The sequence below is a fragment of the Hyla sarda genome, chromosome 4, assembly GCF_029499605.1.
Source record: "Hyla sarda isolate aHylSar1 chromosome 4, aHylSar1.hap1, whole genome shotgun sequence".
In the NCBI taxonomy this organism is placed as follows: domain Eukaryota; kingdom Metazoa; phylum Chordata; class Amphibia; order Anura; family Hylidae; genus Hyla; species Hyla sarda.
In genome coordinates, this window is record NC_079192.1 from 287,461,246 (window position 1) to 287,484,574 (window position 23,329).

Genomic DNA, 23,329 nt, shown 5'->3' on the forward strand with positions numbered 1-23,329 from the left:
CAACTTATTCTGCCTGATGTGGTTCAGAACCATTACCTTCTGTCCCACTTCATAGACCCGGTCCCTTGCTTTGTGATCATACCAGTACTTCTGCCTGGACTGTGCTGCTATGAGGTTGTCCTGTACCAGCCCACTCAATGCCTGCATCCTGTCCCTGAATCTCAGAACATACTCCACCACAGAAGTCTCAGGGGCAGGTAGCCCCCCTTCCCATTCTTCCCTAACTAAATCCCGGGGTCCCCGCACTTTGTGACAATATAATAACTCAAAGGGCGAGAAACCTGTAGGCTCTTGGGGTACCTCCCTGTAAGCAAATAACAGATGGGGTAAATACTTTTCCCAGTCTCTGCCCTCTGATTCTACAAATGTTTTTAGCATTTGTTTCAAGGTGCCTTTGTTACCGGACACTCTGTCCAACCAATGTAGAGGGTTGTGATCAGCTATGACAGTAAAATACAAGTATGGCTGTAAATTTTGCAAAGCCCAGACCACAGCTAGACATTCCTTCTCTATGACCGCATAGGCCACTCCCAAATGTAATGCCAGGGGGTCTCATGGGCCAACCTCAGCAGCTCTTTCCTGTACTGCCTAGGAACCACTAACTGCCTTTCTCTCTCCTGGGCCCCTAGCATGCCTTTGGAAAGGGACTCCCAGTACAAGATATAATTTTCCCAATATACCCGATGCCCATCTGTGTCAACACCTGTATGGTCAGCACGTTGTCTCAGCCCTTCAAGGGAAGGGTCACGGCGCAGAGCTTTCTGGAAATGCTCATTTCCCTCCCCCCATCTTTGGGCATCAGGGAGCACATTTCCCCCAGGTGAACTAGCATCTCCACCTTCCTCTCCCTCAGTTCCAGACATAACAAGGTTACAGGCATCATACACAGGGCTATCACTCCTTCCCTCCTCCTCCTTAGGCTCACAGGATTGGGATATATCACTCACTGCTGGTCCCTCATCCTTAACTGTCACCAGGGGCACACCAACCCCTCCCCCTAGCCCAACTCCACTAGGTTTTGGCATTGGCAATGCATTGTCACCACATGTTACAATACACCCCATTTCACTTTTGGAAAACATTACTGGTTCAGTCACAGGTAAACATTTATCAATCCCCTGCACTCCCTCCCAGTTTCCACATCTCGCAGTGTCTCCCAAAGTCTCGCACAGTACCTCAGAATGAACAGGGCTCTCTCCTAGCCCATCCGGTGTGCAGGTAGTGTCCTCTGGAGCATAATGACAGAGCATCCAACCCAAATCATTCCCCAGCAGAACATTAACAGGGATGTCCTCAGAGACCCCCACCTCCCGCAAACCTCGGCCTGTACCCCAATCCAGGTACACATGGGCCATGGGCACAGCAGGCCTCACACCTCCAATTCCTTTTAAAGCCATGGTTCTTCCAGGGATGATGTCCTCTGTATCCACCACTTCAGACCGCACCAAGGTAAAGGAGGCTCCAGAATCTCGCAAACCCACTGTCACCCGGTCACCCACAGTTACACTCTGCAGGTTATCCGCTCTTTTCTCCACCGCTCCAGACACCAGAAGAACGGCTGTGTGTCCTCCAGCCAAGAGGCACTCAGGTGCCCAATATTGTTGCATCTGTAACATTGGCGGGTGTCCCCCTGACCCATTGTGGCTCCTGTTGCTTTTGGGAATGATGGCAAGCATTTCCCGGCTGACCTGGTGGTGCTCTGTGGTTGTGTGGCTCCCCTCCAGGTACTTGCTCCAGCTTGTGCAGATCCACGCTTTGCTGTTGGTGCCCGGTTGTTGGCAAAGTCATCTCCAAGTTCTGTTGCTTCCATGGCTGTCTTGGGCTTGCGGTCCAAAATCCACTCTCTGGCTTCAAAGCTCCGTGTTTGGAGAAACTGATCCAGGACCATCAAGTCCTCCAGGGCCTCATAGGTAGTGACTTGTAGGCCCCCAGTCCATTGGCTGAATGCAGTTCTTAGCTGACCTGCATGTTGAGTGCAGCTTTCTGTGGCACTTTGTTGCAAAGTCCGAAACTTTTTCCGATAAGCCTCTGGAGTCAGATTAAAACTTTTTAGCAGGGCAGATTTTATTGCCTCATAGTCCTGGTCACTTTCAGAGGGACCAGAGTGCATGACTTCAAAAAAAGCCTTTGACTTCAAAGGAGATGTAAACAAACAGCCAGACCCCCAATAAAATGCAATACACAAACCCACAGTCTGAACGACCTCTCACCCATGTCTTGGATAATACATCACACAGTTATAATTATGAAACACAAATAGGATTTTAATAATCAGGCCTTGGGCCTGACTGTGTGGTTTAAAAAAAAGACATATGTCCATCAAGTTCAACCAAGGTATAAGTGATCCCAAAAACTATTGAACTTTCTGAACACACCAAAGGTAAGACTCACGCTGAACAGACAACGAGCACCAGCCCACAGACAGGATACTGCAGATGCATTAAAGGGGTACTGCAGTGTAGGAAAATCTATTCCCCATCCAAATCTGCACTGTTTTCTGGCTTTCCACGTGCACAGAGGGGGGGTTGGCCGTCTATTCATCTCTATGGGAGAGCCGGAGATACACAAGTATATGGCTCCAGCTCTTCCATAGAGATAAATGGAGAACATATGCTGCACAGGAGATCAAAGGAGGTCCTTTAGATAGGGGATAAATGTTCCTAAACTGCATTACTCCTTAAATGTTGGTAAGTCATTTGTAAGGAGACTCCCCGATGGCAAATATCCAGATATTTGCTTGTAAGGCGCCAGATCTCCAAAAGCCACTGTGCACATCATTTTTTCTATCCCACCTGTTTCCTATAATTTCTCTGAAATCTCTTACTTGTAACTCTCACTTCTAAATAAACTTTCAGCTGCTTTGTATCACTGTGAGACAAGGTCTTTTTGGCTTCCATATCAACAGCATGTCACAGTGAGGCAACAGCTCTTATTACAAACATCAAGCAAAGCTCGGCTTACACATAGAGTAACGATAAAAGATTATCACACAGTCGCACCATGACACATGAAAGAGACATTTTTCTCTAAATAGATATGGTTTATTATTATGATTTATGATCATTATTATTGCTATGGATTTATTTCGCATTTGTTAAAAGTTAGTGACCATTTAACTGCTAGATGCACCAAATTTATTAAGAGACTCATGCCTATTATGCCTACTCAAGGTATTTCACTTCAATGCATCTATGCTTTAGGCTGGCCCATAAAAATACCAGACTAAAATAAAGCCCCCCCCCAATGTTTGGTGCATCCCCTTCACTGCTTACTATATTTTCTACTACAATTATTTACTAGGGAGTCCTTAGTCCATTGGTCTCCAAAATGAGTCTCTTATAATGTGACTGTCCTTTAGACTGGTTGATGAGTGTTTACTGTAATTATTATTATTTAACTGTTTAGACAGTCCTCACAAGTTTACATCTGCCAAATAATATTAAACTGAACCTAAATGATATATTTTTACTTTATGCAAAAAAAACTGAAAAATTATAAATTTTAACATGTAACTGAAATAGCTGGTAATCCACGAAATACCAAATGACACTGGAATACGCAACACTATCATATAGAACTTAAATGGGCACAGTCATTTGCAAAAACTTTTTATATTTAATGTAGAGAATAACATTATAAGTACGGTATATTTGCAACATACATTAGTTTAATAATGTGTATATTTTTGGGTGAACAAATGCTGTCTTGTCCCTGCAGCCATTGTCTGTGTTTCTCTGTGAGGAGACCAAATACAGGAAGTGAGGGCAGGACAAGCAGGGCTCTATGACATGCCCCCGTCTCACACAGCAGGATGATTGACAGGCCATGAGCCTGCCTGCTTGTCCTGCCTGCACTTCCTGTACTTTGTCTCCTCACAGAGACACACATGCAATAGCTTCAAAGACAACATTTTTTCACCCAAAAATACACACACTTTTCAATCAATGTATATCACAGATATACATATAATGTTATTACCGTATTTATCGGCGTATAACACGCAATTTTTAGGCTAAAATTTTTAGCCTAAAGTCTGTGTGCGTGTTATACGCCGATACCCCCCCCAGGAAAGGCAGGGGGAGAGAGGCCGTCGCTGCCCGCTTCTCTCCCCCTGCCTTTCCTGGGGTCTAGAGCGCTGCTGTCGGCCCTTTTCACCCCCTGGTTATCGGCGCCGCTGCCCGTTCTGTCCCCCTGACTATTGGTGCCGGCGCCAATAGCCAGGGGGAGAGAAGCGGCGCCGACAGCCAGGGGGAGAGAAGGGGCAGCGGCACCCATTGCCGGCGCCGCTGCCCCGTTGCCTCCCCCCATCCCCGGTGGCATAATTATCTGAGTCGGGTCCGCACTGCTCCAGGCCTCCGTCGTTGCTATGCGCTGAACGGCGCGGCGCATGACATCAGAGCGCCGCGCCGTGCATAGCAACGACGCTGGGGACGCACGACGGAGGCCTGGAGCAGCGCGGACCCGACTCAGGTAATTATGCCACCGGGGATGGGGGGAGGCAACGGGGCAGCGGCGCCGGAAATGGGTGCCGCTGCCCCTTCTCTCCCCCTGGCTGTCGGCGCCGCTTCTCTCCCCCTGGCTATCGGCGCCGGCACCGATAGTCAGGGGGACAGAACGGGCAGCGACGGCCTCTCTCCCCCTGCCTTTCCTGGGGGTATATCGGGGTATACACGCGCACACACGCACCCTCATTTTATCATGGATATTTGGGTAAAAAACTTTTTTTACCCAAATATCCTTGGTAAAATGAGGGTGCATGTTATAGGCCGGTGCGTGATGTGCGTGATATACCCCGATAAATACGGTATATACATTATTTAAAAAGTTTTGCAAATTACAGGTACGTTTGAAAAAAATACTTATAGTAATGTTGCCATGCACAGCCCAGTTAATAGAACCAGTCATCACATAACCACATGATGAAATACCAGTCCCATATAGTGCTCATGTACATTAATAGTCCTTTACAATGTCAAAAAATAACGCATAATCATACTACTTATTTAATAGTGATCTAAAGTGTCAATCAAACAATAACCATTGTTTAAATGACAGCTATAAAGCACAAACACATTAATGCCAATTCTAGTGGATATAAAATTATACCTATAGCCAAGGACTCAAACTAAACTATATGACACAAAATAGATTTGCTGTAATAAGAACTTACTGTGCTGTATGATCAAATCATCTGACCAGTTGCCATTAAAGTTTCCACATAAGCCACAGGGTTTTCCTCTATGATCTTCTGTTAGCTTGATGTATATTCCAGAGCCTCCATCCCAGGCAAGAGAAAATCCAAAGGTTGTCTTCACCAAAATATAGTCAGCTAGTCTCTCAATAAATACATTTTCTACTGTCTGTGGGAGCAACAACCTAGAAAAGGTGGAAAATAAACATTGCTCCTTGCATTATCCTCTGCTGTCAGCCTTTTTAATACTTATATCTCCTTCTGTGAAAGCTGTATAAGCATCAATACAAATGCCAATATATCTCCCAAGTAAAACCACATAGTTTTCTCAAACTCCAAAATAACAATTCTATTTGGCAATGTATTTGTAAATCCCATAGATTTTTAAGGCAAAATTTTTGGTACGAAGATGTGTGTACCATTCAGTTATGGGTATCGGAACTAAAGTTATGGGTTGTCAACCGACTTTCTAAGGGTCTATTCACACAGCAGAATTTTCGCTTGCAAAATTCCACTCGCGGAATTCCACCTCGAAGGACCTCCACCTCTTAAGGACACCGGGCATACCTGTACGCCCTGCGCCCGGTCCCGGTATAAAACGCGGGGTCACACCGTGACTCTGCGTCATACCGGGTCGGTCCTGGTGGCTAATCGTTGTGCCGCGCGCTATTAACCCTTTAGACGGGGCGTTCAAAGTTGATTGTTTTGCGTCTAAAATGAAAGTAAAAGATTCCTGGCAGCTCAGTCGGGCTGATTGAGACCATCGTGATGAAATCGCGATGTCCCGATCAGCTAAAATGTGAGTGGAGGCCCCCTCACCTGCCTCCGTCGCGTCCGATCGGCAATTGATTGCTCCAAGCCTGGAATCCAGGCTTGAGCAATCAACCGCTGATTACGCTGATCTTTGCCATGTTAATGCATGGCAGTGATCTGTGTATGTGAATGGTATGTGCAGAGAAAGAGCCACCAGGGGGAGGCTATAACACTGCAAAAAAAAAAAAGTGTAAAAAAAAAGTTAATAAAGATCATTTAACACCTTCCCTAATAAAAGTAGGAATCACCCCCCTTTTCACATTAAAAAAAGTAGTAGGAAGACAGTTGTGTAAATAAAAATAAACATGTGGTATCGCCGCATGTGGAAATGTCCGAACTATAAAAATATATCATTAGTTAAACCGCATGATTAATGGTGTACGTGCAAAAAATTCCAAAGTCCAAAATAGCGTATTTTTGGTCACTTTTTATATCATGAAAAAATGAATAAAAAGCGAACAAAAAGTCCAATCAATATAAAAATGGTACTGATAAAAACTTCAGATCACGGTGCAAAAAATGAACCCTCATACTGGCTCGTACGCAGAAAAATAAAAAAAGTTATAGGGGTCAGAAGATGACAATTTAAAACGTATGAATTTTCCTGCATGTAGTTAGGATTTTTTTTTTTTAGAAGTATGACAAAATCAAACCTATATAAGTAGGGTATCATTTTAACCATATGGACCTACAGAATAATGATGTCAGATGTCATTTTTACTGAAAAATGCACTGCGTAGAAACGGAAATGGCATTTTTTCTTCTTCAATTTTGTCGCACAATGAATTTTCTTTCTGCTTTGCCGTGGATATTTTGGTAAAATTACTAATTTCACTGCAAAGTAGAATTGGTGGCGCAAAAAATAAGCCATAATATGGAATTTTAGGTGCAAAATTGAAAGCGTTATGATTTTTAGAAGGTGATGAGGAAAAAATGAAAATGCAAAAATGGAAAAACCATGCTACCTTAAGGGGTTAAAGCCCATAGACCTCTATGAGATTCTGCACTCCCATTCACACTTCTGAATTTCCGCTTGCTGTGGGCTTTAATTTGAGGCAGAATTCCACAAGCAGAAATTCTGCCATGTGAATAGACCATAAGAAGATTTTAAAAGGTGAACATAGGAAATGGCTTGAATTAAATGGGAATGAAATAACAAGATAATACATTCATTTTGTAAAATAAATAAATTCAGATTTAAATTCAGTGGAACGAATACCATAGTTAAATGTATTTTCTGCAAATTATTTGCAAGAATAATGTGGGTTTGTATGGGGGACCATTTTTATTTGATAAAGAACAGTTACACCATCCAACAGCAGGGGAGTACTCCAAATAGAAAGGTTCATACAAAACAAGTCAAGTTTTTTAATCTCTAAATTATGACATCACACGAAAAAAACATCATAGGCTGAGCTGTTTCAATACAAACCCTCCTTTGGAAGCCTAACATGTTTTACCAGCAAAGTAAAGTCTTTTTGTAGACAACAGGCCATTGGCATGCATACCGATAAGAGTTTGGACTGTTAATAAACTAGTACCTGATAATTCTGCTTGACAACTGTTTTATGAACATAATGAAGAATATTTTCCCCCCAATCTTTAACCCCTTCCCGCAGAATCACGTCTATAGACGTTGGATTGTGCAGGTCCTTCCCATATTCCGACATCTATAGACGTCATTCAGTTAACCCGGCAATGCACGGCATCACACGGGTTAACCAGCAGAACTCCCGCGGTTATCGGCAGGAGACGAGTTCTGCCTGACATCCCAGGACCATCTGTGATTGGTCCTGGGCAGGGAGCTCTGTGATTGGTCCCTGAGGACCAATCACAGTGTTTCAGCTTCTTTGTTACAGTAACGCGGGCTCCGAAGCTCTCATTTCTGTGTAAGTAGCGATCGGAGCCGTCGTTACTGTAGCAGAGGAAGATCGCAGCTACTGTGTATCAAAAGCTTTTATAAAAGCTGAAGAAAATCGTAAAACAGCTGTAAAACCTGTGCCCATGCAGTGTCCCCTACCGCAGCTGCCCGTTCTCCCCCTGTTCTGTACAAGTCTGCAGCCTGTGTGAAGTGACAGGCTGCAGTGAAGATTAGTCACAGAATATAAGTCCCTGTCACTGAATATAACAGTGACAGTAATAGTGCTGATCACAGTGCCCATCAGTTACAGTGCCCAGCAGTGTCCCTCCAGTGCCCCTTCCTACCTGAAGTCTGCAGCCTGTGTGAACTGACAGGCTGCAGTGAAGATCCTTGACTGTCACTGAATATAACAGTGACAGTACAGTAATAAAAGTGTCACAGTGCCCAGAAGTGTCACAGTGCCCCTTACCCTGCTGCTGATTCATTCATTCATATTCATTCATTTATTCAGCTGCTGTTATCTGTGAACAGGCTACAGTGAATAAATGTAAGTCTTTTTTTTTTTTCCGTAGTTACAAAAAAATAAATAAAAAGTTACAAAAAAATCTAAAAATATAAAAAAGTTTAAAAAAAAAATATGTATATATATATTAGTTATTAGTGACATAGTACCAGTGGTGCTGTTATAGTTGTTTTTTTTTTTTTTTTCTACCTATACTAGTTCTAGGGATTCAGGACAGCGGTGACAGTTTGCCACTGTTTTGTTGTTTGTAGTGCGGTTACATTTGTTTCCGTAAAAAAAAAAAAAAAAAAAGGAAAAAAAAATGTTTATAAAAAAATAAAAATACAAAAAAATGTATATAGCTTTAGTGTTCCTACATCAAAAAACAAATATGTCAAGGCGTCGCACATACACCAGTGAGGAGGCAGGCATATGCCTTCTTGGCATCTTCCTCAGGCTCAGACAGTGGTGGAGAGTTGCTTTATTTGCCCTCTTCTTCTTCCTCGTCCTCTACTGATTCTGATGAGGAACCTCCCCGCCGCCGTCCTAGGCATAGTACTGAACCAGGTCCTAGTACCAGTACTGACCAAGGTCCTAGTGCCACCTCTGAGTGGGCTTCGGCTTCTAACTTTGTACCCCATTTGCCTGAGTTTGTGGCGACTGCAGGCATTCATGTTGACACCAAGGGGTTAAAAGAAGCGGATTTTTTTCAGCTCTTCTTTTCAGAAGAGTTGATAAGCATGATTGTGGAAGAAACAAACCGGTATGGCGAGCAATTTATTGCGGCCCATCCACAGCAATATCATGCCAGGCCTTACCAGTGGACGCCAACCAATACACTCAAGCTCAAACAATGTTTTGCCCTTTTGTTTAACATGGGCATAATTAAAAAGCCCACCATTCATTCATATTGGAGTAAGGATTTGGTTTACCATACTCCATTATACCGTTCTGTCATGCCAAGTGCTCGTTTTGAAGTCCTCCACAAATTCTTGCATTATGCCAATAATGAAAATTGCCCACTCCCCAGTGATCCAAATTTTGATTGTATATTTAAAATTCGGCCCCTTATTAACTATTTGAACCAAAAATTTTCTGAAACTTACACCCCAGAAAAAGAGGTTGCAGTGGACGAGTCTCTTGTGCACTACAAGGGAAGGTTGCACTTTAGGCAATACCTGCCTAACAAATGGGCCAGGTATGGGGTAAAACTATATAAATTGTGCGAGAGCGCAACCGGCTATACGCACAAATTCAGAGTCTATGAGGGGAAAGACTCAAAAATTGATCCCCCAGAGTGTTCCCCTGTACTAAAAACCACAGGAAAAATAGTATGGGATCTAGTTCACCCCTGCTAGATCAAGGGTATAACATCTACCTTGATCATTTTTATACCAGCGTCCCATTACTAAGATGCCTGCTTGCCAAGGGTACTAATGCCTGTGGTACCATTAGGCGAAACCACAGGGATCTGCCTAAAATTTTTGTACGGCAAAAATTGAAGAAGGGGGAAAGCAAGGCTGTGTGCAAGGACAACATGATGCTTGTAAAGTACCGGGACAAGCGTCACGTCCTTGTACTTACCACCATACACCCAGACAGATCCACCCCTGTCCAAGTCCGTGGTACCACAGAGAGTGCCCCTAAACCTGTGTGTATCCAGGACTATAATAAGTTAATGGGAGGGGTGGATCTGTCTGATCAGGTCTTGCAGCCGTACACTGCCCTTCGCAAAACCCGGGCCTGGTATAAGAAATTGACACTGCACCTCCTCCAAATTTCTATATACAATGCATTTGTGCTGTACAAACGTGCAGGAAATACAGGCACATACCTGCAATTTCAGGAAAATGTCATCAAGACCTTTTTGTTTGGGGATCAGGAGGGGAGGGAAGCAGAGCCACAGGATCCGAGAACAGAATTGTACGAGGGCAAAATTTTCCTGGGGTAGTTCCCCGTAGAGAATCGGGGCATAGGCAACAGAAAAGGTGTCGGGTGTGCTCCAAGCGTTGCATTAGAAAAGACACCAATTACCACTGCGAGACATGCCCCCTCAAGCCTGGTCTGTGCATTGACTGTTTCAGAATTTATCATACATCTATTGATATCTAAATTTGTCCCCTTTAATTATTTTTACAATTACTTTAGATTAGTGAGCAATTCAGTAATTTCCCCTTTTTCACCATTACATTTTATTTACAAAAATCAAATTGGCAAATCCCTAACAAAACTAAAAATTCATATTATACCCCTAGATGAATACTTTGTCCGATGTAGTTTTACATTTCACCATCTTGCTATACCCCTAACAAAACTAAAAACCATTCTCATTATACCCTGTGAGAAGGTAAAAGGGATGGTGATTGATGGACGCTATGTGTCACCAAGGTTCCTGGCCTTGGTGAAGTAAAGCCGAATATTCTTCCAGTATCTGTGCTACGCTGCAGCCTGATACTACGCCTGTAGTGTGGCTGGAAGGCCAACATGGGACGGCTTTACTGGGAATGACTAAGTGTAGGGTGGGGGGTCATTCCCCACAATCCAGGCCGACTTTTATTGGTCTTAAAGCTAGGCTCCATCAACAGGTGAGAGGGATTGTCTTTTGAAAGCTGACACAGCAAGGAGAAGCTGTATGAGGAGCTTTGATCTGGATATCAGGAAAAGCCATTGCTATCTCTCCGTACTTCTATACTGCTAACCGCACCTCACTGCAAAAGCGAGTCGTCACATCCCCTAGTTGAATACTTTTAACTACCCGGTGTAGTTTTATATTTTCACCACCTTGCTAAACCCTTAACAAAACTAAAAAGAATTCTCATTACACCCCTAGATGAATACTTTGCCTGGTGTAGTTTTATATTTTGACCACCTTGCTATACCCGTAACAAAACTAAAAATAATTCTCATTATACCCCTAGATGAATACCTTGGCAGGTTTAGTTTCATATTTATGTGAAAGTGAAAAAAATAAGTGCTAAAAGTGCAAAATATGCCTCCATTTTCACTGCTGAGTTCTACTGACTTTCCTCAAAGACCTGAAGGGTCAAAAAAATTGCTACACCCCAAAATGGAGTTGATATGGGGTGTATTTTCCAAAATGGAGTGCCATGTTGGGGGTTCCCACTGTTCTGGCACCATGGGGGCTTCCTAAATGCGACATGCCCCCAGAGCCCCCAGAGCAAAATTTGATTCCAAAAAGCCAAAATGTGACTCCTTCTCTTCTGAGAAGTAGTGTGCCAGCAGAGCACTTTTCACCCCCATATGGGGTGTTTTCTGAATTGTGAGAAATTGGTCTTCAAATTTTGGGGGGTATTTTCTGCTTAAACCCTTTGTAAAAATGTAATATTTTTGGGAAACCAAGCATTTTAGGTAAATTTTTTATCTTTTTTTACATATGCAAAAATCGTGAAACCCCTGTGGGGTATTAAGGTTCACTTTACCCCTTTTTACGTTCCACAAGGGATCTAGTTTCCAAAATGTGATGCCATGTGTTTTTTTTTTCTTTGCTGTCCTGGCACCGCAGGGGCTTCCTAAATGCGGCATGCCCCCAGAAAGCCAAAATCTGACTCCTTCTCTTCTGAGACCTGTAGTGCGCCAACAGAGCATTTTTCACCCCCATATGGGGATTTCTCTGAATCGGGAGAAATTGGGCTTCAAATTTTGGGGGGTATTTTCTGCTTTTACCCTTTGTAAAAATGTAAAATTTTTGGGAAACCAAGCATTTTAGGTAAAATTATTATTATTTTTTTAAAATATGCAAAAGTTGTGAAACCCCTGTGGGGTATTAAGGTTCACTTTACCCCTTGTTACGTTCCCCAATGGGTCTAGTTTCCAAAATGTGATACCATGTGGGTTTTTTTTTTTTTTTTGCTGTCCTGGCACCATAGGGGCTTCCTAAATGCGGGATGCCCCCAGAGCAAAATTTGCTTCCCAAAAGCCAAAATGTGACTCCTTCTCTTCTGAGACCTGTAGTGTGCCAACAGAGCACTTTTAATCCCCATATGGGGTGTTTTCTGAATCGGGAGAAATTGGGCTTTAAATTTTTGGGGGTATTTTCTGCTTTAACTCTTTGTAAAAATGTAAAATTTTTGGGAAACCAAGCATTTTAGGTAAAATTATTATATTTTTTTTTCACATATGCAAAAGTTGTGAAACCCCTGTGGGGTATTAAGGTTCACTTTACCCCTTGTTACGTTCCCTAAGGGGTCTAGTTTCCAAAATGTGATGCCATGTGTTTTTTTTTTTTTTTTTGCTGTCCTGGCACCATAGGTGCTTCCTAAATGTGGCATGCCCCCAGAGCAAAATCTGCTTAGAAAAAGCTAAATGTGACTCCTTCTCTTCTGAGACCTGTAGTGCGCCAAAAGAGCACTTATGCCCATATGGGGTGTTTTCTGAATCGGGAGAAATTGGGTTTCAAATCTTTGGGGGTAATTTCTGCTATTACCCTTTTTAAAAATGTAAAATTTTTGGGAAACCAAGCATTTTAGGTAAAAAAATTATTTTTTGTTTACATATGCAAAAGTTGTGAAACACCTGTGGGGTATTAGGGCTCACTTTATTCCTTTTTACGTTCCTCGAGGTGTCTAGTTTCCAAAATGGTATGCCATGTGTTTGTTTTTTTTTGCTTTTGTGGCACCATAGGGGCTTCCTAACGGTGACATGCCCCCAAAAACCATTTCAGAAAAATGTTCTCTCCAAAATCCCCTTGTTGCTCCTTCCCTTCTGAGCCCTTTACTGCGCCCGCCGAACACTTTACACAGACATAAGAGGTATGCACTTACTTGAAAGAAATTGGGCTACAAATTCAAGTAAAAAAATTCCTTTTACCTCTTGTAAAAATTCAAAAATTGGGTCTAAAAGAACATGCGAGTGTAAAAAATTGAGATTTTGAATTTTCTCCTTCACTTTGCTGCTATTCCTGTGAAACATCTAAAGGGTTAAAACACTGACTGAATGTAATTTTGAATACTTTGGGGGGTGCAGTTTTTATAATGGGGTAATTTCTGGGGTATTTCTAATATGAAGACCCTTCAAATCAACTTGAAAACTGAACTGGTCCCTGAAAAATAGCAAGTTTGAAAATTTTGAGAAAAATTTGAAAAATTGCTGCTAAACTTTGAAGCCCTCTGATGTCTTCCAAAAATAAAAACTCATCAATTTTATGATGCAAACATAAAGTAGACATATTGTATATGTGAATAATAAAAAAAAAAAAATTGGGAATACCCATTTTTAGAGATGAGCAAACTTACAGTAAATTCGATTCGTCATGAACTTCTCGGCTCGGCAGTTGATGACTTATCCTGCGTAAATTAGTTCAGCCTTCAGGTGCTCCGGTGGGCTGGAAAAGGTGGATACATTCCTAGGAAAGAGTCTCCTAGGACTGTATCCACCTTTTCCAGCCCACCGGAGCACCTGAAAGCTGAACTAATTTATGCAGGAAAAGTCATCAACTGCCGAGCCGAGAAGTTTGTGATGAATCGAATTTACTGTAAGTTCGCTCATCTATATCCATTTTCCTTACAAACAGAGAGCTTCAAAGTTTGAAGAATGCAAAACTTTCAATTTTTTCATTAAATTTTGGGATTTTTCACCAAGAAAGGATGCAAGTTACCACAAAATGTTACCACTATGTTAAAGTAGAATATGTCACGAAAAAACAATCTTGGAATCAGAATGATAGATAAAAGCATTCCAGAGTTATTAATGGTTAAAATGACAGCGGTCAGATGTTCAAAAAACGCTCTGGTCCTTAAGGCCAAAATGGGCTTGGTCCTTAAGGGGTTAAAGGGGTTATCCAGGCATAGAAAAACACAGCTAATTTCTTTCAAAAACAGCTCCATGTCTGTCTCCAGGTTGGGTGGGGTTTTACAACTTGGCTTCATTTACTTCAATGGAACTGAGCTGCAGAACCACACCCAAACTGGAGACAGACAGGAAGCATTTTTCGATAGAAAGTAGCTGTGTTTTTCTATTCCTGGATAACTGAATCCCTTTAAATGACACTTGTAAATATTGTGAATTTGTTAAAACATCAGGTTAGATTTATTGGGTATAGACAGAAAATCTATGATCATTGATTCACCATTTTTTGCTGTCTTACCTCATACCTCCTTTCCTCACTTCATAACCCGAAACGGTGATCTCCTCTTGGCTTGAGAAAAACATACTGATGGAGCGTGGACAATTATACACAGATCCCTCACACTTAGGACTGTTGTGAACCTTACAACAACAAAGGAGAAAGTAAATGATTTTTGTTTTAATTAATCTGATTATTAGTTCTTACCTATAAACAAAAGCATAAACTCATTAATATATGAACAGAGATTAATGTGAGTGATTTTTAAACATAATTTTACAATTCACGCTGCTCGGGAGTTCATATTAGTTTATTTGCTATATACTCACATTAAATATTTAATATTTTTTTTTTCTATTGTCTGTAGAAGCTTGGTCTTAAAGTGTACCTGTCATCAACAAAAACTTTTTATATAATGCAGATAATACCATTATATGTACCGTATTTATCGGGGTATACCACGCACCGGCCTATAACACGCACCCCCATTTACCCAAGTATCCATGATAAAATGAGGGTGCGTGTGTGCGCGTGTATACCCCGATATACCCCCAGGAAAGGCAGGGGGAGAGAGGCCGTCGCTGCCCGCTTCTCTCCCCCTGCCTTTCCTGGGGTCTAGAGCGCTGCTGTCGGCCCTTCTCACCCCCTGGTTATCGGCGCCGCTGCCCGTTCTGTCCCCCTGACTATCGGTGCCGGCGCCGATAGCCAGGGGGAGAGAAGCGGCACCGACAGCCAGGGGGAGAGAAGGGGCAGCGGCACCCATTGCCGGCGCCGCTGCCCCCCCCCATCCCCGGTGGCATAATTACCTGAGTCCGGTCCGCGCTGCTCCAGGCCTCCGTCGTGCGTCCCCAGCGTCGTTGCTATGCACGGCGCGGTGCTCTGACGTCATGCGCCGCGCCGTTCAGCGAATAGCAATGACGCCGGGGACGCACGACGGAGGCCTGGAGCAGCGCGGACCGGACTCAGGTAATTATGCCACCGGGGATGGGGGGAGGCAACGGGGCAGCGGCGCCGGCAATGGGTGCCGCTGCCCCTTCTCTCCCCCTGGCTGTCGGCGCCGGCACCGATAGTCAGGGGGACAGAACGGGCAGCGGCGCCGATAACCAGGGGGTGAAAAGGGCCGACAGCAGCGCTCTAGACCCCAGGAAAGGCAGAGGGAGAGAAGCGGGCAGCGACGGCCTCTCTCCCCCTGCCTTTCCTGGGGGTGTATCGGCGTATAACACGCACACAGACTTTAGGCTAAAAATTTTAGCCTAAAAAGTGCGTGTTATACGCCGATAAATACGGTATATTTGTAGTATACATTGGTTAAAAATTGTGTATATTTTTGGGGGGGAAAATTCTGTTCCTGCAGCTATTGTTTGTGAGGAGTCCAAATACAGGAAGTGAGGGCAGGACAAGCAGGGATCTGTGCAGATCTTAGTGCACAGAGCCCTGCTTGTCCACCCACACTTCCTGTATTTGGACTTCTCATAGAGACACACAGGCAATAGCTGCAGGGACAAAAATATACACATTTTTAACCAATGTATAATACAAATATATATATAATGGTATTATCTACATTGCATAAAAAGTTTTTGTTGATGACAGGTACACTAATTTCTGACTAAGTTGTCAAAAAAGAAACAAAGAGGCTGGCATGCCTGACATTCTATGCAATAATATAAAATGTTATTAAACCCAATGATAACAAAATTTTCTTAACATTGAACAAAAAAATTGAAAATGAACTAAATAAACTACAACCATTGATCAAATTTCAAAATGTCAAAAAAGTTTAGTCCAATAAATATAATCATATATGATCTTTTTTTAACAGCCGGTTTGTTACATTTATTGTAATTTCACAGGCTTATTGGTTTCTGTATGTTTCCTACAATGTTTCATTTTGATGGCTCTTGGGGGTTTGTTTCTAACTCCTCACCTTCAAATAGACATAACTCTTATTTTTCCAACTACAGACCCATATGAAGGCCTGGTTTTTGCATTACCAATTGTTGCTGTGTAATAACATCATTCATTCTACCATCAAATCTACAGTGAAACAAACAAAAACTTATTTGTGGGGCAAGATTAAAAAAACAAAAAAATGTCAATTTGCAACTTTCGGAGGGTTCCGTTTATAGTAAGTATATTTTTCAGTTACAGTGACACATTATCTTTATGTGGTAGGTCGATACAATTAAAATGATACCCAATTTATATAGGTTTAGTTTTATTCTGCTACTTTAAAAAAAATTATCAAATTGTCCTCTTCTGCACCCTATAACACTTTTACAGGGATGTTTGATGGCTCATTTTTTGTGCAATGATCTGTTTTTATTGGGACCATTTATGTTTCGATGTGACCTTTTGATCACATTTTATAAATGTTTTTCTGGTATATGAAGTGACTAAAAATACGCATTACCGGACTTTGGTATTTTTTTTTTACTCTTACGCCATTGACCATTAGTACTATATTTTAATAGTTCAGACATTTACGTATGCGGCAAAACAACATACATGCTTATGCTTTCTTTTGTTTATGTTATTTTATTTTAAAAATGTGGGGTGATTTAAACTATGGGGTTAATGCACATTTATTATTTTTATTTTATTTTATTTTGTTTTTACACTTTTTTAAGTCCATAGGGGACTAATACATGAAATCTTTAAATTGCATTCACTGATTAATGATACTCCAAAGAAGAGATTTGATCGGTGTTATTGGCGCTTCATTGCTACTCATTGGACGGTGAAGAGGCAGGTAAGGGCCCTCCCACTGGATTTACCGTATTTAGACGCTGCAATAAACTTTGATTGACTAAAGGGTAAATGCCAGACAACGGCCCAATCTGCGATGTCCAGCATTAGCCACGGTTGCTAATAGGTATCCATTTGTGGGAGGGGGTTAAAAAGTAATTGGGGAGAAATTATTAATGCTTTCACCAGAAAACTGGTATAAAAACAGTTGTAAACCATTGCGCAACACACTTTTAAGCTAAATACAGGAAATGTGAAAACATTTTTGTACAAATAAGCAATTGCGAGAAAATTTGCTAAAACCTATGCATAAACCATTATGTAACTCCCTTCACTGCATGTAAAATACCATTTATATATATATATATATATATATATATATATATATATATATATATATATAAACATAGCTTTAATCATATATATAAATTATATATACTGTATATGATATTATATACTGTGCCTGGCAATTGACAGATTCATAGATCAGGCCCATAGTTTTGATTTGACTTGTGGATACAAAGCTCCCTGATAACAGCACTCACATTAATAAATAATTATACATGTCAACATAATGGCACAGATGTACTATTGGAAATAGGCCAAAACACTTTTTAGACACATTTGCACCGTGCTCGACATGGTTGTTGGGTGATCAGAAAATGGGTGTAGAATCTCAAAAGAAGGTAAGCCATAAAAAATGAGACTGTGAGCCAAAATCCTAATGCACAATTTTGGCATGAAGTAGGCAAATAATAAATTGTCTAAGCTTAGACTAGAAAATTTAGACTTGCACCAGATTTTATTTTTAAATGGTGTCTGTCATTATAAACAACTTCCCACCATATGATAGTCTATGTAATGAATAGAGTGCACCGCGCCTGCGCAGCCACTGAACTTTCTAAATTACTATATTTCCAAATGTAGTCAGACCCCACCAGTAAGCTTTCTATCCCATATTCTATGGATAGGGGATATCAAGCTGATATAGGAAAAGCCATTTACACCCCCCCCCCCCCCCCCTACTAGGCTACTAGGTGTCTCACTTCCCTGAAATTTGCTGTCAAATGCCTTTTGTTAGGGGAGTTCTGTCTCTAGTTACAGATGCAGCAATACAGAACACAGGAAGTTAGTAAACAGGTTTTTTGCCCACCTTTGCAAGCTCTCCGCAGCACTGAAGGCTCCAAGTGTGCAGCGTGATGACCACGGGGCCGGAGTATCGTGATGTCACGCCCCCTCCCATACACTTGCATTGAGGGGGCGGGGCATGATGTCACAAGGGAGCAGAGTTGTGACGTCATGATACTCCGGCCCCGTGGTCGTCACGCTGCACACTCGGAGCATCAGCACTGCGGAGAGCTCACAAAAGTGGGTGCTGAATGACAGATTGCGGGGGTCCCCATCAGCTGGACCCCCGCAATCAGACATCATATCCTCTATCCTTTGGCTAGGGGATAAGATGAATTAGGGCTGGAGTACCCTTTTGGGTGAAAAGTGTTGGGGATTGACCCAGTAGGGTACTGTACTCTGATATTTGAGAATCTTTAACCTGAAAGGTTTACTGATTTTAATATTTAAGACTTTTTTTTGTAATTTTGTTACCTAATAAAGATATATTTTTAACTAATAGTTGTTGATATTTGAGTACCCCTTTAACCTTTGCTCCTTCCACATACCATTGATAGTATGTTACTGTGTAAATCTTCCCATTAGCACAGTGCCAGCCTGTTTATTCATGTTCACCTTCATCAACACCATAGCAAAGCATAGCAGAGAGTGTATGTGCTATGCTGTGCTGCAAATAACCAGACAAGTAAGGGAGGAATTAACTGTGGACACTACTGGCGAACAGCTCAACTCTGGTCTCAAACTTAAAAATGAAGACAATAAAGAAATAGCTGTGCACCATGGAGGGGCTCAATAATGGCAACAAGAGCTCAAATAGAATTTTGTCATCTTTGTTAAAGGGGCACTCTGGTGGAAAACATTTTTTTTTCATATCAACTGGTTCCAGAAAGTTAAACATAATCCTTCCAGTACTTATCAGCTGCTGTATACTACAGAGGAAATTGAGTTGTTCTTTTCTGTCTGACCACAGTGCTCTCTGCTGACACCTCTGTCTGTGTCAAGAACTGTCCTGAGTAGGAGCAAATCCCCATAGGACACTTTCTGACATGGACAGAGGTGTCAGCAGAGAGCACTGTGGTCAGACAGAAAAGAACATCTCAACTTCCTCTGTAGTATACAGCAGCTGTTAAAGGGGTTCTCCGCTGCTGAGCATTTGGATCAAACTGTTCCGAACGCTGGAGCCGGCGCCGGGAGCTCCATTATCCATCCCCCTCATTACATCATGCTCCGCCCCCTCAATGTAAGTCTATGGGAGGGGGCGTGATTACTTGCATTGAGGGGGCGGGGCTTGCCATCATGAGAGGGCGGGACTATGAAGTCATGAGCTTCCGGCAACAGCTCCAGCATTCAGAACAGTTTGTTCCAAACGCTGAGCAGTGGAGTACCCCTTTAAGTACTGGAAGGATTAATATTTTTTTAATAGAAGTAATTTACAAATCTATATTATCTCAAAGAAGAAAGTAGTCGGCACTAGTAGTCGGTTAGGTCTAAATGACAAAAATGAATTAGGTGCTCTATTATAATCCATATGAAATAACATCCCAGTTTCACTAGTAAGAAGTTGTTCCATAACAAGTTGTCTTTACTGTTTCTATTGTCAGCACTGGCACACATATAGTTAGTACTCACTTGTGTTTCCTTTTTTCACTGGCATGACGTAACCTGGGAAGAAGTATAAAGACGTGGAGTATACGTGATGGCGTCGTTCAGCGGACTGACAAAGCACCTAGGGGCTTGATGCGGTCCATGGCCTGACGACCAATGCGGTCTCTGGATCACTTAGTCCTGTCTGCCTGCAACGGTGACCGCTCCGTACTTTATTTTCTTGTGTGGCTACAATTTACAAATCTGTTTAACTTTCTGGCACCAGTTGATTTGATTTTTTATTTATTTATTTTTTTCCACCGGAGTACCCCCATGCAGATTTTTAAAAATCATTTTAAATATTAGCAACACTTTAAGTGGCATGAACCAAAGTGATAAATCTGGTGGATAATTAGCCTGTTTAATCCGAGTTTACCGGATATTCATTAGATTTAATACACTGTAATTTGCATAAAATAGCAACATCTTATACTTCAATTTCCTATAGTGTAGTGTAGTCAAATGTACTCACCCATATAGTATACAGAGGCACTGGATTGCTGCAATCTCTGGCAAAAATGTATGAACAGTTTCCCGGGAAGTAAAAGTAGATACCATCAAATGTTTCAAAGTTGTATTGGCCCCAGCTTTTGCAAATTGCATCTCTTTCTTTCCCAGTGTTTGGCACTGAAAATACATTAAAATACATTATTTTATACAAAATTGTTTATGAAATGTAAAACTAAACTAATTTCTGTAAAACAAAAGATATAAGTCAATGAGACAAGTAATACTTCAATCATTGTGAATAAGAATCACATTATGCAGCACATTTCTGTATAATATCAGAGCCTGGTAAAGTTTGAACAGACAAATCCCTGGTATATGTGGAGCTTTTTTTTCATTAACTTTAATTATGAAAATGGATTTAAAAAACCATGGCAGCAAGATATGACTCTCAGTGCTACCACTACTGCTTCTACAACTACTATCATTTTAAACTATTGGTCACTGTTATTTCAAAGAACATCCCTCTATGGGAGGGATGTGATTCTTAACATATCTGTAAATTGCCTTGTTTAGAAAAAATTACTCCTTACTTCAGAAAAAAGCTTGGCCACTAGGGGTCTCGCTTCCCTGCAAAATGCTGCCCTCTGGCTGTTAGGAGGTTACATCTCTAGCAGCAAAGACATCAAGACAGAACACAGGAATGGAGGCAGGCCTTAGCTAGTGCTATGTGAAGTAGTGAGGGGAAAACCTGAAAGCAAGTTGAGAATATCTGCCTCTCCCAGATGGTCCATGCTTTGCTCCAGAAAGGTAAATATAGGCTTTCTTTGCACTATGCCTAAAAGGTAAATACAGGCTGCTCTCCTATGTCATCCTACCCATACAATTCTCAGTAGCTGTCCCCTGTGTAAATACTTGCATTCCCACTATCTATACAGGGCTGCCTCCTGAATGTAATCCCTCACCCATCTTGTTTTAGTCATCATTGTTATTAGCAGTTCACTGCTTAGGCCAACCTAGAATTTGTGAGGTAATCCTTTCCTTGCTGTCATCCTGTTGCTGTTTTCCTTTCTACTCACATAGCACCTTGCAAACCCAGTGCACCATGCAGCCCCATCTCCCACCCATGAGCTGTCTATAGTAAAGCACTATAAATCATCTCTTAGCAGCATGCCAGCCTGTTTAGTCCAGTGCGCTTTCTCAAGCACTATATCATGGTATAGCAGAGAAGAGCAGGTGTCCTGCATTTGCCCAGACAACTTAGGAAAAGAAAGGCAAGGTGTGAGTACTGCTGACAAACAACCCAACACTGCACCTACCCCTGAAATGGAGAGAATGAAAAATAGCTGTGCACCATAAAGGATTCTCATGTGCTAAAAGGGGTACTCCCATGGAAAACATTTTTTATTTAACTGGTGCCAGAGAGTTAAACAGATTTGTAAATTATGTCTATTCAAAAATCTTAATCCTTCCAGTACTTATCACTGCTATATGATCCAAAGAAAGTTATTTTGAATTTCTTTTCTCTTTGACCACAGTGCTGACACCTCTGTCCATGGCAGGAACTGTCCAGAGCAGAAGAGGTTTGCTATGGGGATTTGCTCCTACTCTGGACAGTTCCTGACATGGACAGATGTGTCAGAAGAGAGCACTGTGATTAGACAAAGTAAATTAAAAAAGAAATGAACTTCCTCTGGAGCATACAGCAGCTGACAAGTACTGGACGGATTAGGATTATTAAATATAAGTAATTTACAAATCTGTCTAACTTTATGTTTTCCAACGGAGTACCCCTTTAATGACAACAGTGAGAGCACCAAATTATATAACCATACAATGCAGGTTTTAAAATTCCATTGAAACTACTGATATGCTGAGAGGCAGGAAATTTAACATCAACACAATAAAGTACACATCTATCTACATATTCTTTCATTTTAAGAATGTGAGAAAATATGTCACCACAAATGAGTGTACCATTTTCCACTTCGGGAAACCTCAGTAGTGCTATCTGCCTTGATGCAAAAGGACGGGCTACTGCCTAATAGCAATGCACAAGGAAGGACTCCAAATATCGATCCTTACCCATTTTGATGATGTTGCCTCTGCACCCATATGTACGTTTCCTCCCAAACTTTATCAAGGGGCCAGTGCCTCTTTTCCTATCCCTTATGAACCTGACGCCAGAAATCATAATTGTCACGTGTCCAATCCTCATCATTGTCACGTGTGCAAACTTAACTTGCAGTTTTTGAGCCAAAGTCAGAAGTGTATTCATTGGGAAGAAGAAGTAGAAGTCCTTCCTTTGCTTTGGCTCAAAAACCAAGTGACAAACTGCCACAAAAACTGCAGCGTTTTGTTTTCAATGTCTTCTGTGAACCCCCCTTCATTACCTTCCACATAAAATGCAAGTGCACGTAAAAGTTTACACTATATTCACATGCTTCATAACAAAAATCTGCACAGAAAAATATGCATGCAAAGTCTTTTTCAAGATTACGAGTGAAAAAGCCATAGACAGATCCACAACATGTACATTTGGCCTTACAGTGTTTCTAAGGACTGGTGGTCAGTGAATGCATATTACTCAATAATAAACAGAATGGGGGAGATTTATCAAAAACTGTGTGGAGGAAGTGTGAAGCAGTTGCCCATAGCAACCTATCAGATTGCATCTTTCATATTTCAGAGGCCTTTTTAAAAATGAAAGAAGTGATCTGATTGGTTGCTTGCGTCAACTGTACCACTCTTCCTTTACACAGGTTTTGATAAATCTTCCCCAATCGTTTTCATCAAGGAAATTGGCCAACCAAGGACAATGGAGTAAAATCTAGTTGCTATGTGTAACAACATAGCTTTTTCTCCAAGACATTATTGATAACAGCAATTCTTTAGTTATTAGAGATGCCTGTA

The 23,329-nt window shown here is 41.6% G+C and overlaps 1 protein-coding gene across 5 annotated transcripts in view; it reads right to left on the reverse strand.

Annotated features, from left to right (window-relative positions):
* The window catches only part of OTOGL (otogelin like), a 200,561-nt gene that overhangs the window by 171,614 nt on the left and 5,618 nt on the right, over positions 1-23,329 (reverse strand). For 2 of the 5 annotated variants that reach the window (XM_056574456.1, XM_056574455.1), the window contains exons 6-8: positions 20,442-20,596; positions 14,471-14,592; positions 5,171-5,376 (exon numbers count right to left, since the gene is read on the reverse strand). In XM_056574456.1, the coding sequence (XP_056430431.1) occupies positions 5,171-5,376; positions 14,471-14,592; positions 20,442-20,596 (483 nt within the window). Of the gene's footprint in view, positions 1-5,170; positions 5,377-7,545; positions 7,623-14,470; positions 14,593-20,441; positions 20,597-22,809; positions 22,881-22,964; positions 22,993-23,329 lie in introns of those variants that run through there. The other 3 variants (XM_056574457.1, XM_056574458.1, XM_056574459.1) reach the window with 3 other exon arrangements.